General features: G+C 47.6%; 1 protein-coding gene across 1 annotated transcript in view; it reads left to right on the top strand.

Moving 5' to 3' along the window:
• The window catches only part of LOC135907217 (mucin-2-like), a 65,251-nt gene extending 44,397 nt beyond the window's left edge, over positions 1-20,854 (top strand). The window contains exons 10-13 of the mRNA XM_070526386.1: positions 228-375; positions 10,706-10,882; positions 13,833-13,955; positions 20,481-20,854. Coding sequence (XP_070382487.1) covers positions 228-375; positions 10,706-10,882; positions 13,833-13,955; positions 20,481-20,663 — 631 coding nt within the window. The 3' untranslated portion in view covers positions 20,664-20,854. The remainder of the gene's footprint in view (positions 1-227; positions 376-10,705; positions 10,883-13,832; positions 13,956-20,480) is intronic.
• Positions 20,855-21,255: the final 401 nt, after the last annotated feature.

Raw genomic sequence — 21,255 nt, 5'->3', positions numbered from 1 at the left:
CTTTGTGCGTTCGATATATATATATATATATATATATATATATATATATATATATATATATATATATATATATATATATATATATATATATATATATATATATATATATATATATGCGTGTGTGTGCGTGTGTGTGTGTGTGTGCGTGCACGAGGTGCTTTGCTAGCGAACAAAGCTTGTATGCCTGCGTTTGCTGAACGAGGGGCATCGTGCATCACTCGCTGCAGCAACCACGTTGCGGATACGGTCATCGTCTACTCCTCTGTGGGGTGGATCGAGCGAGAGAGCGAATGCTACAGCCACCCGCCATCTGTATTTCAAAGAAGCGACCTGAAAGGGGTGGATCGCTATTATGCCGACCGGGCACCAGATATCGTGAGTAAACCCGCGTGGTTCAATGCTCTTGCATTAACACTTCGACACATGGCGCTCCACTACGGATATCCCTTGAGACGAGCACTTCACTAAAATAACAATCAAATAACAAACGAAGGTTTAGAACTGCTTCATTTGCATAAACCCAAAGCGAGAGGGCCGTGACAAAAAACACGAGGATACCTAACAAATTTCTTACGAGTTGTGAATGCGAAGGTTGCAATGTGGGCTTGAAGATTGTGAATGCGAAAGCATTAATGTCCAATACAACGCCGCTGAGCTGTCCTTGGAGTAATGAACCTCCAGGCAAGCAACAGCATTGAAACGCTTGACACGTTTCGATTTGGCCTTACCGAGGCGCAGTTAGAATACTGGCGTTAACTAGCGCTCTCAAGGAACGTGCGGATAACACAAGCTTGAAAGTAATTGGGCGTCGAGGCGATGTCCTCTCCCCTCACACAACACCTGGTGTGCTACTGCGGCAGCAAGTGTCAGCTTTGCCACGCTCCCATCCATCGAGGCGCGTTCGTGCCTTGGCATCTCAGCTAATGGAAACTCCATCGAGTCGTGCACGTCACGTGGCGTGGCAGCCAACGGGATTTTAGCTGCCGTTTCGCTGCTACAGACGCCGGACGTCGGAATGAGGCATTTGATGCGAACCAGCAGTTTCCAAGAGCTCAATTTCACGCCCCTTAACAGATGGATGACGTTTCACTGCACGGTTCATGTACTTGCCGTGTCCCGATACCAATTCCGATACCGGCGCGAAAGAGCGCTGATGTTTTAGTGGACACGCGCAAATCGCATCACTTGCTGATCCGACGCGTCTGTTTTTACATGCGCATAGGAAATGGCTCGGGCTCGGTGAACCTACACCGTGCAGTCGGGCTGACTCAGCCTGACTCGACGCTATGGCGATGCAACCCACGTAAACGATTAAAGATCAGTGGTTAAATAATCAATTTTTCTAGTTATTGCAGACTCAAAGATGGCCTCGCAACGCATATGTAATCGGACTGGTGAATAAAGAATGATTCAGCAATCTCCCAAAAAATAATTTCTTTGTGTCTTGTCAGTACCTTGGTCTCATTCGGTGCAAGGTGAAAGAGTTAGCAGACATAGAAGCAACACCTGCCGCAACGAGCCCGAGATCAGAAACGAGACGGAGCTATTCTGTGCCCGATATATCCCATTTCAGTTTACTTTCTGCCCAGAGCAATCGTACAAGCGTCATTGATGAATGTAATGTGATGTTGCGCAAAGGCCAAGTATGGCCAAAGAGCGCCAGGTCAGTGTTAATAATTTGGAGCAATGAATTACGAGAGGTATACAGCCGTCCTATCTGAGAGTGCAGTGCTCCACTTCGTTACCCCGTTAATTCGTTTGCTTGTGTAGTTGCGTTGGTCATTGAAATGAAGAAAAACATGCTAACTTGCACTGCGTGCTTCAATGTGCACTTTAAGAAGTTTAGTCAGAAGGAAGCGCAGACATAAAAGCACATTGTCCTGTACAAGTTTGTGCCGCTGTGGAGAAAAGGACGCTGTGAGGTGACCCTCGGCGTCTGTCCCCCCTCTCTGAACCATATCGTGTTGGCCTTCCAAATCGGGGACGCACAACTAGCCGCTCGCTCTCGCTGCAACGCCGTCAGTCCCGTTCGCCTACACCTCGACATCTCTCGTCCACGTCCTTCGTGGGTCGCTTCTTGGGAAACTAAGCAATGCAGCCCCCGGAGGTGAGGCTGCATTGACGACTCAGACTGCAAAACCTCTGCTGACCCTTACTGCTCGACCAAACTTTGTTGAAATTTTTGTTCATTATGTACCCGTTCAAGCCGTCATCGATACTGGCACTCAGGTGTCGGTTATGCAATGAGATCTTCGTAGCCGTCTCCGTAATGTCCTGACACCTGCCGAGTCACCTGCCGTCCCAGTAGCTAATAGCAGTACAACAGCCGTGGTGGGAATCTGCGCCACCCGTGTTACCATTGCCGGCGGTCCAGTGTTCGTCCTGTTCACTGTATCAGCCGAGTGTCCCCACGACGTGATTCTTGGAACCGCCTTAATCTGACTGCGCATTCAGCAATTATTGGCTTTGCAACCGCCACCCTTCGCCTTGAACTGCCCCATTACTTTGTCAACCCGACCAACGACCACAAGTCCCGACTTCGTTCCCGACGTACGTACGGAATTTGTTCGACTGTAACCTGATGCTGCGACTTACGTCCTCATGTCGCCTTCTCCAGCACTTCGAGATTGTCCATGCGTGGTGTTCCCACTTTGCCACGTCCTCCTGGCCCATCAAATAACACTACCAAGCTCCATTGTAGCTCTTGTCGACAATCAAGCATGACTTTCTCTTCTGAACTTTGAGTCATGTCTGCAAGTGCGTCCTGGGGATGTATATCTCGCTGTGCTGTCCCCATTCCAGCCTGACCAGCAGACTCAATCCGCTGCTGACGGGTTCATATTGTTACGCGAAGCACGAGTCAGTAAGACGAGCAACGTCCTGTGCATACTGCATTGCTGCGATGGCGAGACAGATATTATGAGAGTATGAGGAGTCCGTAGGACAGAACGAAACGCGAGAACTATTCAAAAGAGAAAAAAAAAGAACTGCATGATGGCTGCTATGTAATTGTTCAGTGCGAGACACGCCTAGTGTACATGAAGATGGTGTTAGACTAAGGCCTCAGTATCGGTTACAGACCACGTGACCTTTGCACGGTGATAAGGAATCGGTCGGAATAGTGTACACAAAGTAGGTCACAACCGGCGACATTATAAAAAAGCGTGCCATCGAAAGCACGGTTGAAGTGCCGCAGTGGTACGGTGGACATTGAGGCGTTCGTTGACAAGCGTGGTAAGAACTTCCGGAAGCAAAAAAGGTTTACGGTCAGGTTCACACTGGCGAATACGGCTTCGAGGCGAACGGAATTCTCCTGCCACCAAAATTCACGGCGTTGGCACCGCTTGCATACCGAGTCGCCCGAACGCGATATAGGCGACATCTGCCGCGTAAAGCGCTCATCTCCAAGCAAGCGCGTGATATGGCCGGTTGATGAGACGTTCAATTTAGGGATCACCATCCGTTTGTGCGCAGGCGCAAGTATGAGTAGGTACGACAGAGAAAATTTGGGGGCTTTTGCTCCTTGAATAGTTGACTCGGTCTAGGCACTGCGGAGGAGGTTTCTGGACGAGCACATCATAATTGGATATCTCCGCTCTTTCTGCGCATGCGCGAGGAGCAGCGGTTGCGAGAGAGAAATGTGGGGACTTTCGGTCCTTGAGATTTCTCTTCGCCTAGGTACTACGGGGAAGAAAGTTGTTACCTCCGTCCGAGGTGAATTTGTTGCTATTTTGTTGCGACTGTAGCATATAAAATTTTTATAGTTGCAGGGGGATATGTTTGGATGTGACTGGTCTTCTCGGATGACTTTGGTGGCAAAGCATTACATCGCGCCCATGCAATTCATTAGTGTAGTTGAACAAAATCTGCATACCCCACAGTAAATTCAGGAGATTCGCGGGAACTGAAACAGTTTATGAATTTGACTGCCATGCGATGCGAGTTCGTTGCGTTTTTCTTTCTTTTTCTTTTTTGCGGTGGTAGCATATAAATTCTGATAGTCGCAGTGGGATACGTTTGGACGTGAGGCGTTTTCTCGGATGACTTCAATGGCAGAACATTAGGTCATGCCGATGCATTGTTCATTAGTGTCGTTGAGCATACCACACACTTCGGGCGAATCGTGGGAAAGGAAACAGTTTATGAATTCAACTGCCGTGCCGATGCATTAGTTAATGAAACTGAGCGTACAACACGCTTGGAGATTCGTGAGAATTTAACATTTTGTACTCTGCGTAGCCATGCAATCTGCGCCGTAAATCGTTGTGAGAGCTGTACAGCCACACTGGCAAAACACTACGCCCTGCGGATGAATACGCAACAAATGTGTGCTAAAGAAACATGGTTGTCTTGGAATTTCATAGCAGTAGACTCTCGTGAAAGCTGTACAGTAACCCTCAAATTGGCTACGTGGTGCAGATTCGCAGCGATTCGGAGGTGCTTGCGCGCAAGGGTAATTAATGAAGGAGCGCCTACTACTAATCCCGGCTGTTACGATTTCTAGCTCATATACGGGGCGCTCTGTCTGGGCGAAACAAGGGCTCAGATCGCTACGACCGCGTGCTAAATAGCTCTGAAGGCCTGTCAGTACACTTTTTCGGCGTTTCCGTGCTTGTAATGCGACAGGAGACGTCACGGCAGGTGCGCACGTATATCATACTATATCTTCTGACAGTGGCCGCTTTCCACTTTTGGTGCACTTCGCCGCAATACACTACGTATGCTTGATTGCGCGACACTGTTGCATTGCGAAGAAGCAGACCTAAGGCAAACGGCTTTATGCAATCCTCGAGCCGTCTTGTCTGTCACTGCGTATAGAAAACGCATGCATGTTTTGAGCTGCATCATTTTTTAGATGTTTACCTTCTTTACTAACAAAAGAGGATAACGTACGCTGTGTGGGTGATTGAAAAAATCGACAAAAAGCCTGGTAACCTATGTGCAGTCAGTCAAAAAAGACTATTTATGCAGGTGCCCACGTTCCTCTAAAAAAAATGCAATTCAGTGATGACCCTCTGGAGGTTGATCTGCACCTATGTAAGCACCACCGGCTCAGCAGTTTGAAAGTAGGAGCTGAAGACAACTTTTTAATGTTCATTTTACGGCATTGACAGCGATTAATTTGTGGTCATCCAGTGACAAACGCATTGCACTAAACAGTGAGACTTCGTCTTAATCCGCTATTCTTGTGTAGCGAACACGAGCGCAAAAGGTGAAAACAATGTTTTCACACAATGCAAGTCGTCCATGTAGTGGAGTTGCGTTTATCGTGGGTGTAATGTTGACGCACTTACTTTCTGAAGTCCAACTTTTACTGCAACTTAGTTTACGTTAGTGCAGGTGCCTCTACTGGAAACATCCAAACTATGATTTATCAAATCAGGCTGCCGTCTTGTAGTTTTAGAAATTTTTCTCTGGTCTTCAGTCTTTGCAGAATCTGGATGAGCTGGCTGCTTGCACAAACCACGTAGCCAATATCAGTGTTACTTTACAGCTTTCACAAGGGTCTACTGCTATGAAATTCGATGACAACCATTTTTCTATAGCACACATTTGTTCTGTATTCATCCGCAGGGCATAGTGTTTTTCTAGTGTGGCTGAACAGGTCCCACAACGATCTACGTCTCAGATTGCATGGCGACGCAACTTTTAGTACTTTCACATACAGAGTACAAAATGTTCCATTCCCACGAATGTCCAAGTGTGTGGTATGCTCAACGACACTAATGAACAAATCCATCGGCACGATGTAATGCTTTGCCTCTAAAGTTATCCGAGAAGACACCTCACTTCCAAACGTATCCCCCTGCGACTATAAAAAATTTAATATGCTACCTCGCAACAAGAAAGCAACAAACTCACCTTGGACACGGCTTCTTCGCCTTGCCGGCTACGCCACAAAATGCCTGCCACGCATTCTGTCGATCATGCTGCGAGCTCGGCTATGGAAGAACGGAGCTAACAACTTTATTCCCCGTAGTACCTAGGCGAAGAGAAATCTCAAGGACCGAAAGTCGCCGCATTTCTCTCTCACAACCACTGCTCCTCGCGCATACGCAGAAAGAGCGGAGAAATCCATTTATGATGTGCTCGAGGTTTCCTGTAGGAGTTTGTCCCTAGGCGTGCAGGCATTCCGGAGTGGGGTCGAGTTAGCGCTCGGACACTGGCTGCCAGCGCGGTTCAATAGGTGAAGGCAGAGGGCATTGACGCCCGATTTGGCGACCGCCGGACCTATACTACGGCCCCTACTGTACCCCCGGGAAACGCAGCCGGTTTTTTAAAAGGTATAGCGCCGTAAAAAGCAAGAAAGGTTTAATCCTTCATGACTGACTCAGCACCAGGGCCGCAGGCACGAGAAAGTCTTTCCAACGTACTTTCAGAGGCAAAGTTCTGACTGGTGTTGCTGAAGTTGCGGGGTGCGGTGGTGCTGAACTTAGCGCTGGTTGGTGGCTGGACGTAACGATATTTATTCAACTCTCTTTTTTACTTATTGCAACAACGTGTCATTATTTCGCATTATCGCCGGCGCCTCGTGGACACAAAAGCAGCAACAGCGAGAGCAAAGCTAGAACAGCGCGTGCCACGGAAGTATAAAATCGGCTGTCTGCTGTCGCGGAGCACCAATTTTTTTATGCGAACACCCCGTGGCAGGCACGCTTCGGCCTCCGCGGCTGCAGCCCACGGGCCATCCTGATTCCAGCTTTGATCCTCCCCCCGCTCCCCCCCCCCCCCCGCCATCCCTTGGGTGCCTTGGAGATCATGCGCCACCTTGCTTTCCTGAGGCCTCCGTTTGTCGGTTACATGTGCCCTCCTGGAGCAGTGCTCGTAAAATAATCCACTCTATCGTCATGACGAAAAAGGCAACCCGAGACTTATGCAACAGCAGTCAGAACCTTTCCCCTTCTGACACAGCGATCACGAAATGGGGCGTCCGTGCCCACTGCCTCGCCGCGCGGGCAGCCAGCGTCGGAGCGTAAACAAACTCTACCGCACTCAGAAATACCGGCATGAATGGGGACAAACGAATACAACGCTCGTTAAGAAACCTGCTCCATAGTGCCTAGGCAATGCCATGAATTGAAGGAGCAAAAGCCCCCACATTTTTGCTCTCGCGCCCGCTCTTACTCGCGCCGGCGCACAAACAGCCGGCGATTCCTCAAATGAACGCCTCGCGGCCGGCTTGGCATCACGGTTGTTCCCGAGGCTCGAAACTGCGCAGTTGTCTCAGCTCGTGTAGCGTTCGCGTGTTTTCAATTTGCGTCTCATCATCACTTCTCGCAACGACGATAATAAATCCTGAGCAAGAAGAGGTACTACTGCTACAGCCTGCTGGTGAGCACCTTTCTGAAGATGCATGACGCGCAGAAGAAGCGTTCACCGAAGAAACGTTGCCAGTGGCGTGTTCGCGACCGACCTTATTCCCCAGGCCATTCTTTAGCACGTTGTCCTTGTACTTTACGTGGCGCTCGTCGAAAAGAACGAGGTGTTTACGCACCAGTTAGGTTAGCATTTCCGATGTCGCAGCGCACTTAGGGACTGCGACAGAACTAGCGCATCGGACTTCGGCTCCATCTTTGTAATTCTTTACTCGCGCCTGATTGGTCCGCGGTGAGGGAATCCAGCGCCAACTAAAGATGGGTCCGGGACCGATCGGCGCGGAAAGCGATATACCGGCGGATATCGCCTCCGCCGAAATTGATTCCACGCCGCTACAGACGGCAAATGTAGGAGTGTGAACACGGCTTCGCTCAGTTTTCGAGGCGCAGCGCGGCAAAAAGAAAATCAATAGTTATAAAACAAAGGAACCAACGCAGATCACTGGCTGCGACGGCTGACAAGGCAGTGGATTTCGCATAGCGTGACCGGTGGTTGATGGCCACAGTAAATGAGCTCTTGCCGGAAGCAGCCCCGCGACCAAATTAAATCCCCGTGGTGTTCACTGCAGCCAGAAAATTTTGTAGGCCTGGCTGAAAGTGGCGTCCATATTTGAGTTACGCATTGTGCATGTTTCGGAAACAAAAATGAACCGTTTACAATTAAAAAAAGACCGTTTTACGAATTGTACTACGATGGTGGCTGTCCTCACGTTAACTTTCTTGGGTGTTAAAGCGACCCTGAAACGATATTGACGATTTTCTAGAAACGTACTGAGTCGTTAGAGTAGGTTCTTCTGATCAGTATTTGACACAACTAAGTGGTCCGCGTAAAGCGTGTAGTTTATTATTAGGTTTTAAAATGCACATCGCTGCCGATCCCAGCACACTTCTCGGCGGAATTTTAAGCCGCCCCGACCCATATGACGGAAATCGCCCATATGACGTCAGTGGGGCGAGCTGTCCGATTGGCTATCTGCGTTATCGATAATTTTTCCAAATTTATGGTAAACAAATGATGTTTGTAATAGTTGGAATGTTAGTTAATTTGTTTTTATAAAAAACAAAGTACCATGAAGAGAATGCACAAGAAAAATTTTTCAGTACACTTAAGCGCTTCCGGCACACTGAAAGTGTCGTCTGCTTATGTTACAACGTGCTCCGTCTTTGACGAGAGCTCCGCAGTAAGTGGCGGTCTGCCTTTTCGCGAGCGCTATGATTCGACTTTGTTGCGTCGTGGACTGCAAAGGTAAACGTAAACTGCAAACGTAACGACGCAGAACCAGGACACGATATCGTGTCATTCTGCAAGCCAGTAGACGAGAGGACTGGCTGCAGCGCATTGGACAGCCGCTATCCGATTGGCGCCAGGATTTGCGCTATTTCGGCCGTCACTTTACACCAGCAGATTACTAACGCAATAGCGTTTCGCGAGTCCGGTGTTAGGGTAAACGCAAGCGCGAGGGGATGGGGCCTGGCCGTGTCCCCTTGCTTGTCGTTTCAGGAAATGAAAAGAATCGCCAATGCGAACGGTCTGCACGGTGCAGCCACCTGGTGGCATAGAGCTCAACCAGACACCGTAGCAGTAACAAAATGTATTCTTCTTTGCTGCTAGTGTAAATTTTTCGCAGAAGTGTAATCGTTAACACGTTGTTTTTGTAAATGTTTAAAATGTTTTACACTTGGTTAGAGCAATATTAGCTTTTTATTTGGCTGGTAAAGCTCTGCGGCAACGGTTGGCTGGACCGTGGAGACCGATGAGGCAGCTCACGTACGTCTACGCTGAACTTCCTTAATCAGCTAAAGTTCCTTCATCAGCTTGAGCGAAACGTTCTGCTAGTGTGTGATTACCGGAATACCAGACACGTTCAGCGCTACGACAGTATGCTCGTAACGCACGCTGCTTCGATAGCTCTCGCTTGGGGTCGATGGCCAAGCCGCTAGAGGATACGTTTCGCGGGGGCGGGCTACAAAACAGCCGGAAGTGGACGATGTGACGTCGCATCGTGACGCAGAACCAGTGAAGGTGGAGCTTAGCCCAGATCGCTCGGCGAACGAGTTGAGGAGGAAAAGCATGGTTAGAGAGGAGGGTAACTTCTAATCGCTTTTAGCTCCACTAATACGTAACGCTTCACTTAAATTGTGGTGCGAATGTTCTGCTTAAGCTGTACTCTACACGTCTACGAAATTTGTCCGAACCATTTCAGGGGCCCTTTAATGCATGCGTATCTCCGGGTGCGCGAGCCAGTGGCACTGATGGCCATCGTGACGTCACATGGCCATCGTTACGTCATGTGGCCATCGTGGCGCATGCAGAACATCCCTTTGCGATGTTTGCTGATCCTGCAGTTCACGTATCGTGTCGCATCATCGGCCAAAATGGCAGACGTGTGACGTCAACAGACAGTTAAAAATAGGAAAGCGTAGAGTAAATTATCACTGATCGCAGGCCTTGATTTAGAACACGCGTAATATTGAACAAGAGTGGATGAGAAAACGGCGCTGGGGTAGCTCGGTTACGCACGCGAAATCCGTAGATCGCGGTTGCGGCTCCCAACGCCGACGAGTTACCGTATCGCCCACTTTCACTTCCCTTTCCTCACGTTCTACAATGCAGTTTCAACCACGGGTATTTTCCCCGATGCTTTCCTTGGCTTCATTGTATCTTGACATTATATGGCCATAATTGACAAAATCGAGCCACTCGATTTCCGATGTCTCTAATATATATATATATATATATATATATATATATATATATATATATATATATATATATATATATATATGAAGTCAGATGTGTCCTTGAACCCAGGCATTTAGTATGCTCTAATGAATGGACGCAGGAGACTATATCGATCGTATTTTTCCAATGTTCCGGCCGTGTATATATATATATATATATATATATATATATATATATATATATATATATATATATATATATAACGAAGGTGCACACTTACGAAAATTGCATCTTTAGTGTTTTTAGCATTTCAGCCATGGCGTGGCCTTCGACAGAATAAACACAGATATGTACTTCCTTTTTCGTTTATAATTTGCCAGTGTACACGTGCATGTACTGCTATATATATATATAACTGATACGACCTGGCAATATACATGTATATATATACAAATATATATATATATATATATATATATATATATATATATATATATATATATATATATATATATATATATATATATATATATATATATATATATATATATATATATATTGCCAGGTCGGTATGTGTCGTTTAAAGAACCGCCTCCTGCATTACTTGCTTAGCAATTTTTATTTTATTTCTGCACCCTGCGCGTAGAAAAGTATAACAAGGCTCATGACGAGAGACAAGCCGTTCCCCTCCCACACCAAGGTGGGGCTATCTTTCGAGCTGGGCACCCTCGTGTACACCGTAAAGGTCGCAAATAAAGGTGTCCTCTCAGAATTGGTCAACATTGCCTGCAAGAGCCTCTACGTCACAAACTTCGACGTCGCGGTAAGCTTTTCCTATTCTTTTTCGCGGCCACATGCTCATTTTGCTTGGCATGTTACTTGGCAATCCGAACGCTATTTCCAATCGCCTCAGGCGGGGCTTTGCTTGCACCTGCGCAACAGCTAGGCAATACATGTAGGCAACAGTAGTCGTAGAATTGTGTGATCTAAATTGGTTTTCACTTCAAAAGAGGGGAAAGAAACATGTCGAGGACCACCACAATGTCGCCGAATTCGCGTGCTTACAAGCGCGAAATTCGTAGACCGAGTTGTAATACTGCACGGTAAAACTGTGTACAAGCCTAAATGTGAATAAGGGCGTAGATTGGTTTAGAAATCGCACCTTTGCACCAAAAAAGGGTGTTCTTGCTCCGATGCTGGAGCCTGTGAGACCAAATGACGTGGCGTGAATAAAGAAGCGAGTGAGTGAGTGAGTGAGTGAGTGAGTGAGTGAGTGAGTGAGTGAGTGAGTGAGTGAGTGAGTGAGTGAGTGAGTGAGTGAGTGAGTGAGTGAGTGAGTGAGTGAGTGAGTGAGCGAGCGAGCGAGCGAGTGAGTGAGTGAGTGAGTGAAACAACTTTATTCGGTCCACTATAGACGTAAGCAAACTCAACGTCACCTGACTAGGCCCACTCGGGGACCATCAGGTGAAACCTGACGGCCCTCCCCCGAGCCCTCACGACTGCCAGGATTTGAGAGGTCTGATCCTGGGCCTTAATTAGCCTCATCATTTACTCTTGGGTGAAAAGGGGACCGGCAGAGGCACAGCCCTACAGGACATGTTCAAAGTCTGCATAATCAACACACACAGGGCAGTCCGGGCTTGGAAACCGTTCGGGGTACATTGTGTGCAGCGCCGCGGGGCTCGGGTAAGTGCTTGGTGCAGAAGTCTGAGAGTGACTGCATGGGCCCTGCATAGCGAGGAGTGCCGCGAAGGCAGGAATCTTCTTGACATATAATTATGTTCGCTAATTTCGTTGTACGAGCAGAGAGGCTCGGGTGGCCCAGGAGAGGACGCGTTACCCAGCGCACGGTCAGTCAAACCTCGTGCAGCCGAGTGCGCCTCCCCGTTGGGGTTATTCGAGGCACCCTCAATGGTTCCAAAGTGCGCAGGGAACCAGGCCAACGAGTGATGTTTCATGTCTTTAGCACTTTGGATGATACGTAGAGCCTTGAGAGCCACCACTGTCATCTGAAAGGCCCTAACAGCGGCCTTGGAATCTGAATAAGTCGTGTCATGCACACTGTCCGTCAATGCAAGAGCAATACCAACTTTCTCTGCAATGCTGGGATTAGAAGTGCGGATGGTGGCGCAGCTAAGGATTTTAGAATCACAGTCGATGACCATTGAGGAGAAGGCCTTTCTTGAACGTACGAAGCAGCGTCTACGAAGCATGTTCGGTCCTTGTTCAAGCGGGCACTGGCGAGCGGAGCTTTACCCCTAGCTCGTCTTCGTCCTTCGTTGTAGGTGGGATGCATATTGCATGGCATCCGGTGTATGTAAATCTTGGATCTTACGTTGCTCGGCAGCTTCACAGCGTCGAGACTGACGACCATGGGTTTAAGTCCAATCTTGCCAAGTATGGGTCGGCCCGCTGGGTTATCGGGGAGTCTGACAAACTGGGAACGTTCTTGGGCTTCAATGACTTCTTCCAACGTGTTGGGAATTCCCAAATTAAGGAGGTCTTTTGTGTGCGTTCGGTTCGGAAAGCCGAGGGCAAGCTTGAATACCCTTCTGATTAGGGCATTATTCTTGTTGCACTCCGATACGAGCCAGTTGAGCATAGCCCCTGAATAAGCGTGGTGGCATAGCATGAAGGCGTGGATAATCCGGATCAGAATGTCCTCCCTGATTTCGCGGTACCTGTTGGCGATTCTTCGGATCAGGCCCAGGGCGCATTCAGTCTTCGATCAAAGCGTTTGAGGGCTGCTCCATTGGCCCCGTTCGACTCGATAAACATTCCTAAGACCCTGATAGTGTCTACCCGCGGTACTGGCGAGCCCTTACTGGTGAATAACGTAATGTGGCTCTATGTTGCTGGCTTCCAGGACCGGTGAGAACCGCCTCTGGGCCGCTTCTTGTAGAGCAAGAGCTCGGATTTAGCGGGGGAGCACCTTAGCCCGGTGGGGATAAGATACCACTGTCACATCGATGGCCTCTAGCAAAACACCCTCGACCTGACCCTCACATCCACTGGAGCACCAGATGGCGACGTCATCCGCGTAGATCGTGTGGTTAATGTTCGGTATTTTGTTCAAGGCCGTCGACAGGTTCATCAGGGAGATGTTGAACAGCCTGGGGGAGATCACCATCCCCTGAGGTGTTCCCTTTGGCCCAAGCCCAATTTCGTGGGTCAAAAACTCGTCGAAGCGAGTAACAGAACAGTTTTACAAAGCCATTCATTTTTAAGGGCGTAAATAATTTTAGAGCATGATTCCGTGACGTCACGTGTCGTACGAGGTCTTTGTTGCATGATATTTCAAAGCTTTATTATGTGCACGTAAACGACTTCCAGTTTACTGTAATTTGTAACTCACATTTACGAATACAGTTGTATTCTTTTGCTCCAGAGTTGAAGTGCGATGCGCATGACGCCGTAGAGATTAGTAGGTCCGCCTAGCACAACGAAAATATATTCATAAATTCATCAATTCGGCATGCAGCAGCTAAAAGGTTTACCATTTAGAGGAGAGAACTGATCCCCCTATCGGTTCTACGTATGATGGTATGAAGGGTCTACGTATGCAGCAGCAAATCGTAACAGCGAACAAGTGCCCCCGTGCCGGGCGGCGTCTATTTTCTGCTGTGATACGCTTTAACCCCTCGCCTCCTACAACTCTCTGTAGGGGTACGAAGAACGAGCGCTCGTTCTTCGTGCGGTCTCAGAAGATCGTGTTCTTTTTTTTTGCGCTACCTCTTGTTACAAAGATATGCTATTCCGCTCTTATTTTCTAGCCTTGCCTAGGAAACGTCCAGTCCAACCGAGCCATAATATTTGAAGGCGTGGAGGTGGCCCAATCACAGGCTGATATAATGCAGGTCATACTTTTCGAGAGCAACAATACTATCTTCTACAAGGTGAGTTACCTGCGCACCTAAAGCGCGCATCCCGAATATATTTCTGCACGCGCGCGCCCCGTGTTGCGCGCCTCAATTAAAACGCCGCGCGATGTTACAGCACTGCGGAACACGTGTTGCCGAGTGCGAAAGGTGCTAGTAGATCACATGACGTGTGTACGACGTTCAAATGCAGACGGACACGTGCTATTTGTGAGGGACAGCGAAGTGTGAGCCGCACACACATAGCGCATTTCAGATGATGGGGCATTTGCAGGACAAGGCCTGATGTGCATTGGCCAGGCACGATATTTCGCCGTACTGTTATCTCCTCTCCCAAAGCAGCAGTCGATGAAATTGACTGGGACAATTCGTCGTGCCTCTTGTTTGCTTGATGCGCCATGTTCATTTCACAATGTCAAGGAAGCCAGCAATATGGGTCGAGAGGCAGTCGGGCAAAAATACTTTCTCCGTTATTTGACGTGGTTGCAATTTTTACCAATTAAATCGCCACTACAGCTTCTTGGGGAACTACAAGACAATTCACAGCTTTATTACAGAGCTATACCAATGCTGCGAAGATAGCTTCACATCGTAATAAAATGTGTTGCATTGTTTCCCTGGCTTTAGCGCCGCAAGTACGTGGCTAGGCTGAAAGGCAATAAGATTGCACGCAGTAGAGTGTACTCATATTCTCTGTATCCGGACAGGCCGCCAACTGAAACTGACCCTGTCAACTTTCAACACCTCAACTCTGTCGAGTAAGCATAGCTTAGCAGGACTCTTTCAGGAACTATCAGACATTGTTTTGGATATCATCGGCTTTAGTGATATTAGTAGAACAGGTGAGGCTTATACATTGCTGAATAATGGCCACGTCCTCTGCTATAGAGGTCTCCCAGATAAAAAGCAATACAAAGTGGGATTCCTAATTCATAAGGACATAGCGGGCAACAGTGACGAATTCTACATCATTAGTGAGAGTGTAGAAGTAGTCGCAGTCAGACATAATAAGACGTATAGAATAACGGTGCTACAAGCTTACCTACGCTCCAACATCTACCTCTCGATGGTGATGAAGTAGATCAGTTTTATGGAGATGATGAATTAGCAATGAGAGAAATTCAAACTCAGTGTACTGCAGTAATGGACCACTTCAATGCAAAAGTGGCGGAAAAGCAGGCTGGTGAACAAGCAATTGGCAACAACGGAGTCGATTCTAGGAACCCTTGAACAGAGATGCTGGTGGAGTTCGCAGAAAGGAATTAGCTGCGAACGATGAACACCTTCTTCATTAGCGAAGCAACACAAAGCGTACCTGGAAAAGCCCTACTGGTGAAACAAGGCATGAAATTTTTTTCGTACTTTCTGCCCATCTCAGCATAGGGCATGATGTAGAAGTGATAGATAGGGTGAATTTCAGGGATCATGAGTTAGCGAGGGCTAGGATTCACCTCAATTTGAACAGAGAAAGAATAAAATAAATGGAGAAGAAGCAGGTCAACTTAGAGGCAGTAAGCGTAATATGCAGCCTTAGAACAGAGAGATGATGATGACATAGAGGTAATGAATGAAACCGTAACGAGGCTGGCTTCAGAGGCAATAATGGAAGTGGGAGCCTAGGCACCAAGGCAACCAGTAGGCAAGCTCTGCCAAGTAACAAAGGACGTAATAAAGAAACGACAAAGCACGAAAGTGTCCAACTCAAGAGATAAGACAGAATTCGTGGAACTGTCAAAACTCTTCAACAATGCGAAAATAAGTGATGTTCGAAACTATAACGTGATGAAGACTGAAGAAGGCGTAACGAATGGACACAGCCTGAAATTAGTCACAAGGAAACTTCGCACAGGACAAACCAAGAGGTGTGAACTGAAAGATAAGCAGGGTAATATCATGAGTATAGTTGAAGGTATAGTACAAGCAGCGGAAGCATTCTATACTGACCTGTGCAGCACCCAGAGGAGCCACGTTACCTCCATTCGAAGCAGTAATGAACAGGTTGCACACTCTCCTCCTATAACTAACGATGAGGTCAGAAGGGCCTTGCAAAACATGAAACGGGAAAAAGCGGCAGGAGAAGATTTAATAACAGTCGATTTAATCAAAGATGAAGGAACATAATAATTGAAAAACTGGTGGCTCTCTACACGAAGTGTCTATCGACGTTCAAGGGTTCTAGAAAACTGAAAGAATGCAAACATATTACTGATCCAGACAAAGGGAGACATTATATAATTGAAACATTATAGGTCCATTAGCTTACTCCGATTATTATATAAAATATTCAGCAAGATTATTTGCAATACAATAAAGGAAACACTGCAATAGTCAACCAATGGAAAACGCTGGCTTCAGGAAGGGATACTCTGCAATCGACCACATCCATGTCATCAGGTCATCGAGCAATCCGCAGAGTACAATCAGCTTCTCTATATGGCTTTCAAAGATTACGAAAAGGCATTTTATTCAGTAGAGATAGCAGCAGTCATAATGGCATTGCGCAGCTAATCTTACAGCCTGATTGTATAAATTTCTTGGAAAATATTTACAGAGTTTCCACAGCTACCTTAATTCAACACAACAAAAGTAGGAAGATGCCTGTAAAGAAAGGGGTACGACGAAGAGACACTCTCTCCAGTTCGATTCACTGCCTGTTTGGAAGAAGTATTCAAGCAAACAAACTGAGAAGGCTTAGGTGCAAGGATCGGTGGCGAATATCCTGAAGCCTTCGGTTTCAAGGTGACATTGTTCTGTTCAGTAACACCAGAGACGAGTTACAAGAAATGAATGAGGACCTTAACAGGGAGAGTGTAAAAGGGGGGTTGAAGAATAATATGCAGAAGACAAAGATAATCATGAATATCCGGGCAAGGGAACAAGAGTTCAAGATCGCCAGTCAGCCTCTATAGTCTCTAAAGGGTATGTTTACCTAGGTCTATCAATCACGTGAAACCCGTACCGTGAGAAGGAAATTCACAGAAGAATAAAATGGGCTGCATCGCACACGGCAGACACTGTCAGCTCCTGACTGGAAGCTAGCCATTAACATTTAAAAGGAAGGTGTACAATCAGTGCCTTTCAGTGGTGCTGACATACAGGGCAGAAACTTGGAGACTGACAAAGCAGCTCGAGAACAAGTTAAAGCCCGCACAAACTGCGATAGAACGAATAATGCTAGGTATAATGGTAAAAGACAGAAGGCGGTTCGAAACAGAGAGCAACCGGGTATAATCGATATTCTAATTGTCATTAAGAGAAAAAAATGGAGATGTGAAGGTCATGTAATGCGCAGATTAGGTAACCCGTGGACGATTAGGGTTACAGAACGGGTGCCAACGGAAGGGAAGCGCCGTCGAGGATGGCAAAATACTAGGCGAGGTGATGAAATTAGGAAATTCCCGGGCGCTAGTGGGAACCGGTTCGCACCGGACAGGCGTTATTGGAGATCGCAGGGAGAGGCCTTGGTCCTGCAGTGGACGTAAAATATGATAATGATGATGATGCTAATGTACCTTGGTATGCAATATACCTGGTAGCGAAGTTTCATAGAAGTCCCCCCGTTCAGAACATGCCGGTTTATTCGCGGATGGAATGTTCGATGGATGGATGCTATGAGCACCCCTTTCAAACGGAGTGGTGGGTTGCACCACCAAGCTCTTGTTCTTATTTGGCCTAATCTCCTACCAATCTTTTTGAAACACACACAGACACAAAGAATTCCCAGCATCAAACTTTCTGAACCACAACTAGGAATTTTGTGTTTGTACACCTTTATTTTACGTCTCTCTACTTTTTGGCCACCGAACACCCAAGCGCTTCTTACTAATCTCTTTTGCGGAAATGTTTACCCCTGCTATATCGGAACCCAAAGGCTTCAAGAGGCCAGAGAAGCCTAAACCCCCAGCTGGGTAGATAATTTCACTTTAGTATAATATGTGTTGCATTGTTTCCCAAGCTTAACCGCAACAATCACATGGCTATGCTGAAGGGCACTACTGAAATAGTATTTATTAACATCTTGGGTGACTCTTCAGCTTCGCCTTCGCGAATGGAACGCAATCAGGCCGGTGGTCTCTAGTTCTCGTTGCTGCTCCTCGGATTAGCGTCTCAGTCGCTTGGCTTGGGCCTCCTTTGCTTGATATTCCGGCTTCCCGGCCCGCTTATTCCGCATTGCCTCCGCCTCTCTCGCCCTATATTCTGAATCCTATAGGAAACTATTTTGGCGCATCGCGGCAGGGTGCCCAGCCTTCATCTCCGCCTTCCCCGCTTCAGTCTGGCGTGGCCGACCTCGCTGCCGAGCAAGAGTAGGCGTTCCATCAGAACTCGTAGAAGAAGAGTCAAAAGAGCACCACGCACTGAAATACATCACCGCACCCATCGCACACGTGTTTTCTCATGGAGGCCAAGAGCGGGCACAGCCTGCACTTAATGAGCATACCCATTCCCCACAGGCGAACAGTAATTTCAGGATGGCAACGCCGCTTGGCCGACTCCTGGGCCGACAATGAAAAGTTTCCATCGGTCCACTACTCTGGACCGACGAGTCCTATAGCGTCAAATTATCGCGTCATCACGCGGAGACCAACTCGGCGGCCCCTTGGCTAGTTTATACTGCTCCCTGTTCCTACCTTACACAGGTGATCATGTATTCGCGTAAACATCACCTGTCGCGTTCCGTAGAAAGACACACCGTGACTCGCATTCACGGCCCTATCGATCAATCAGGATTTTCACGTCACAAGGCCACCAGCGCCGACATTTCCGCGACAAGAGCTCCTAAGGCGGTCCGGTTGAAGAATCGAAGATTCGATCGATCTTCCCATCGGGTGACAAACCTAAATGATGTCGGAAGCACAATTGTGGCTAACGTGCATGCGATGTAATGCCGCTTCCATTGTAGCCTTGAAGTCCCGAATCGGCAGCTTTATATTAATTAGCCATCTAGTGATGCGCCTGCGAGGCACATACACGACCGAGTACAGGAACAGCTGCATCCAGGGATTGACCTGTACGTCGATAAAATTCCTGCACAAACCCATAATTCGCCATGAGTGCGAAGGTCTCTGTCTCTCTGACGGCGTCCCCTGTCGTGGTTTTGTATAATTTAGGTGTATGTGTGCCACTATCATTCGACGTTGTCTTTTTTGAGCGCATCAACTTTATTTCTTATTTTCCTGCCTCTCGTTTCACGCCTAACAGGACACCTTTATTCAGGATAGCAAGTTCTATTTTGGTATTGTAAGCGTTGGAAACGATTTGTGCAACCTCTTATGTCACGTGCGCCTCCGAGACAAACGTCGGAGGCTGAAGTAGTCGTTTCCCCGACTGTCTACCAGATGGCGCCACATGCGGGTTCACCCACTCTCACCTGAATTATCGACGATCAAGACGACACAATTTGATGACACCGTTTGCAAGGTAGACCTGAAGATGCACGTGAAATTGCGTGTACCTGCTGCACCAGGTGTCTTAATTAATTTTTTCTGCTTGGAACATAAGATTGTTGACGCGAGTACTTCAGTTTACTAGCAGAAAGGCCAAAGGGTTAAAATCTGTTCCTGATGTTTGTGACGAAATAACGGCTGCATAGACGTCGTGAAGTCTCGTTTCTCTTGCCCCTGCACCGTTCTCAGTTTTTTGAACGCAGCAATCATTAATATTTATTTGCATTACATCGGGCGCAGCTACATCGAAACCTTTATTGGATGACGAATTTTCCGAGCGCTTTTTCGAGGTGTCACTTCACGCACGAAAGGCCGGAGTCTGTGCACACGAGAGAAAAACTTGAGGTTTCTTAACCCTGACTAATCACTTCTAGATTATTATGGGAGCGAATTTCATAAAATGGGACAACTGTATTCGGCCCGAGTATAACGCGAAGTAACAAAGGACATGCGTGCGGGTGTCACAATGAAAAAAAAATGTTCGCACGCTTTATTTCTGCGTAACTCAGGGCCGTGTCTTATTTGTGGGTTCGGGCTACATTTAGAGTACCGAATAATTCACCATAATAAATTGTTGTTGCGCACAAGCTGAATGACGAAGGCCAGGGATTTGCTGAACACAAGCGCAATTGTTCGCTTGTGTTCGTCAAAATCCCTCTCTGTCGTCATTCAGTTTGTGCACAGCAAGTATTTATTATGGACGGCTACCTGCTCGCCCAAACAATTGCACTTCTCAAAAAAATTAGCGTCGCTCTGCAATCAGCTAGCGTGCTGCGTAGATAGAACTCAAAGCAAAGTACACGGAAAGGCCTTGTTCGCGGGTTCCATCCCCTTACCAGGACAAATTCTCCTTGCGCAGAAATATTTTTTTTTCCTGAAATATACGAGGTACTTCGCGGCGCTTTGCCGATCTCTGCTCAATAAGTTTCCTTTTCTTTCTGTTGCGTTGAAACGTTGCAGAAAGCGTCTTGTCCGTACACTGTGAAAACCTGTCTGAGGCATCTTCTATATTGACTGAGACGAGCGCAAGCTGTTCTCCAAAAGTCAACTCGATCCGTAAAACAAAACAAAAAAAACGCCTTTCTGCTTGCACGTGCAGATCAAAAAGCTGGCCGAGAATTCCACCTTCCTGCGGCCGGGTATGTCACTGCTGCTGCTCAACGCCCACCTCGGGGACTTCAGGAGCCCCGGAGAGAACCCGTGTACCCGGTACCGCGAAAAAGACCGAACCGACCCGTTCTACCGAATCAGATTATTTAGGGCATGGCTCGGGTTGCCCTAAAGCCGAACCGAGGCAGCTTGGGGAAGAGTGGTCGTCGGACTGTGGAGTGGTGTGTGTGGCGGTAGTGACAAGCTTGTGCCTTGGCCTTCACCTGGTGTTGTGCTTTCATAAAGCGCGACACCCGACAGGATGACTGCGTTTCCTCAATAGTCGTCCCTTTGCGTAGTTCAACAATATCAGCGTAACTCTTATTCTTGTGTTTGGCGTTGTTCTAAGCGGGAGCTCCAGACCGACTGTTTGATTACGACCAGCCGCGGTTATCTAAAGAAAGTTAGCCTAATGAGCCGGCGAAGAAAAAACCGCAGAGCGGCACGAATTTTCTGATACTCCATTCATTATGAGTGAACTACATGACACCCGCCCTTGTTGCTCAGCGGCCATGGTGTTGGGCTGCTGAGTACGAGGTCGCGGAATCGAATCCCGGCCACAGCGGCCGCATTTCGATGGAGGCGAAATGCCAAAACACCCGTGTACTTAGATTTAGGCGCACGTTAAAGAACCCCAGGTGGTCAAATTTTCCGGAGTCCTCCACTACGGCTTGCCTCATAATGTTGCGTACTCCATGGTAGCGTATCGTACTGCTGCCGAGTAG

This window comes from Dermacentor albipictus, chromosome 9, assembly GCF_038994185.2.
Source record: "Dermacentor albipictus isolate Rhodes 1998 colony chromosome 9, USDA_Dalb.pri_finalv2, whole genome shotgun sequence".
Classification (NCBI taxonomy): Eukaryota; Metazoa; Arthropoda; class Arachnida; order Ixodida; family Ixodidae; genus Dermacentor; species Dermacentor albipictus.
The sequence above is the reverse complement of the archived record's forward strand: the minus strand, read 5'-3'. Positions and strand labels throughout refer to the sequence as shown.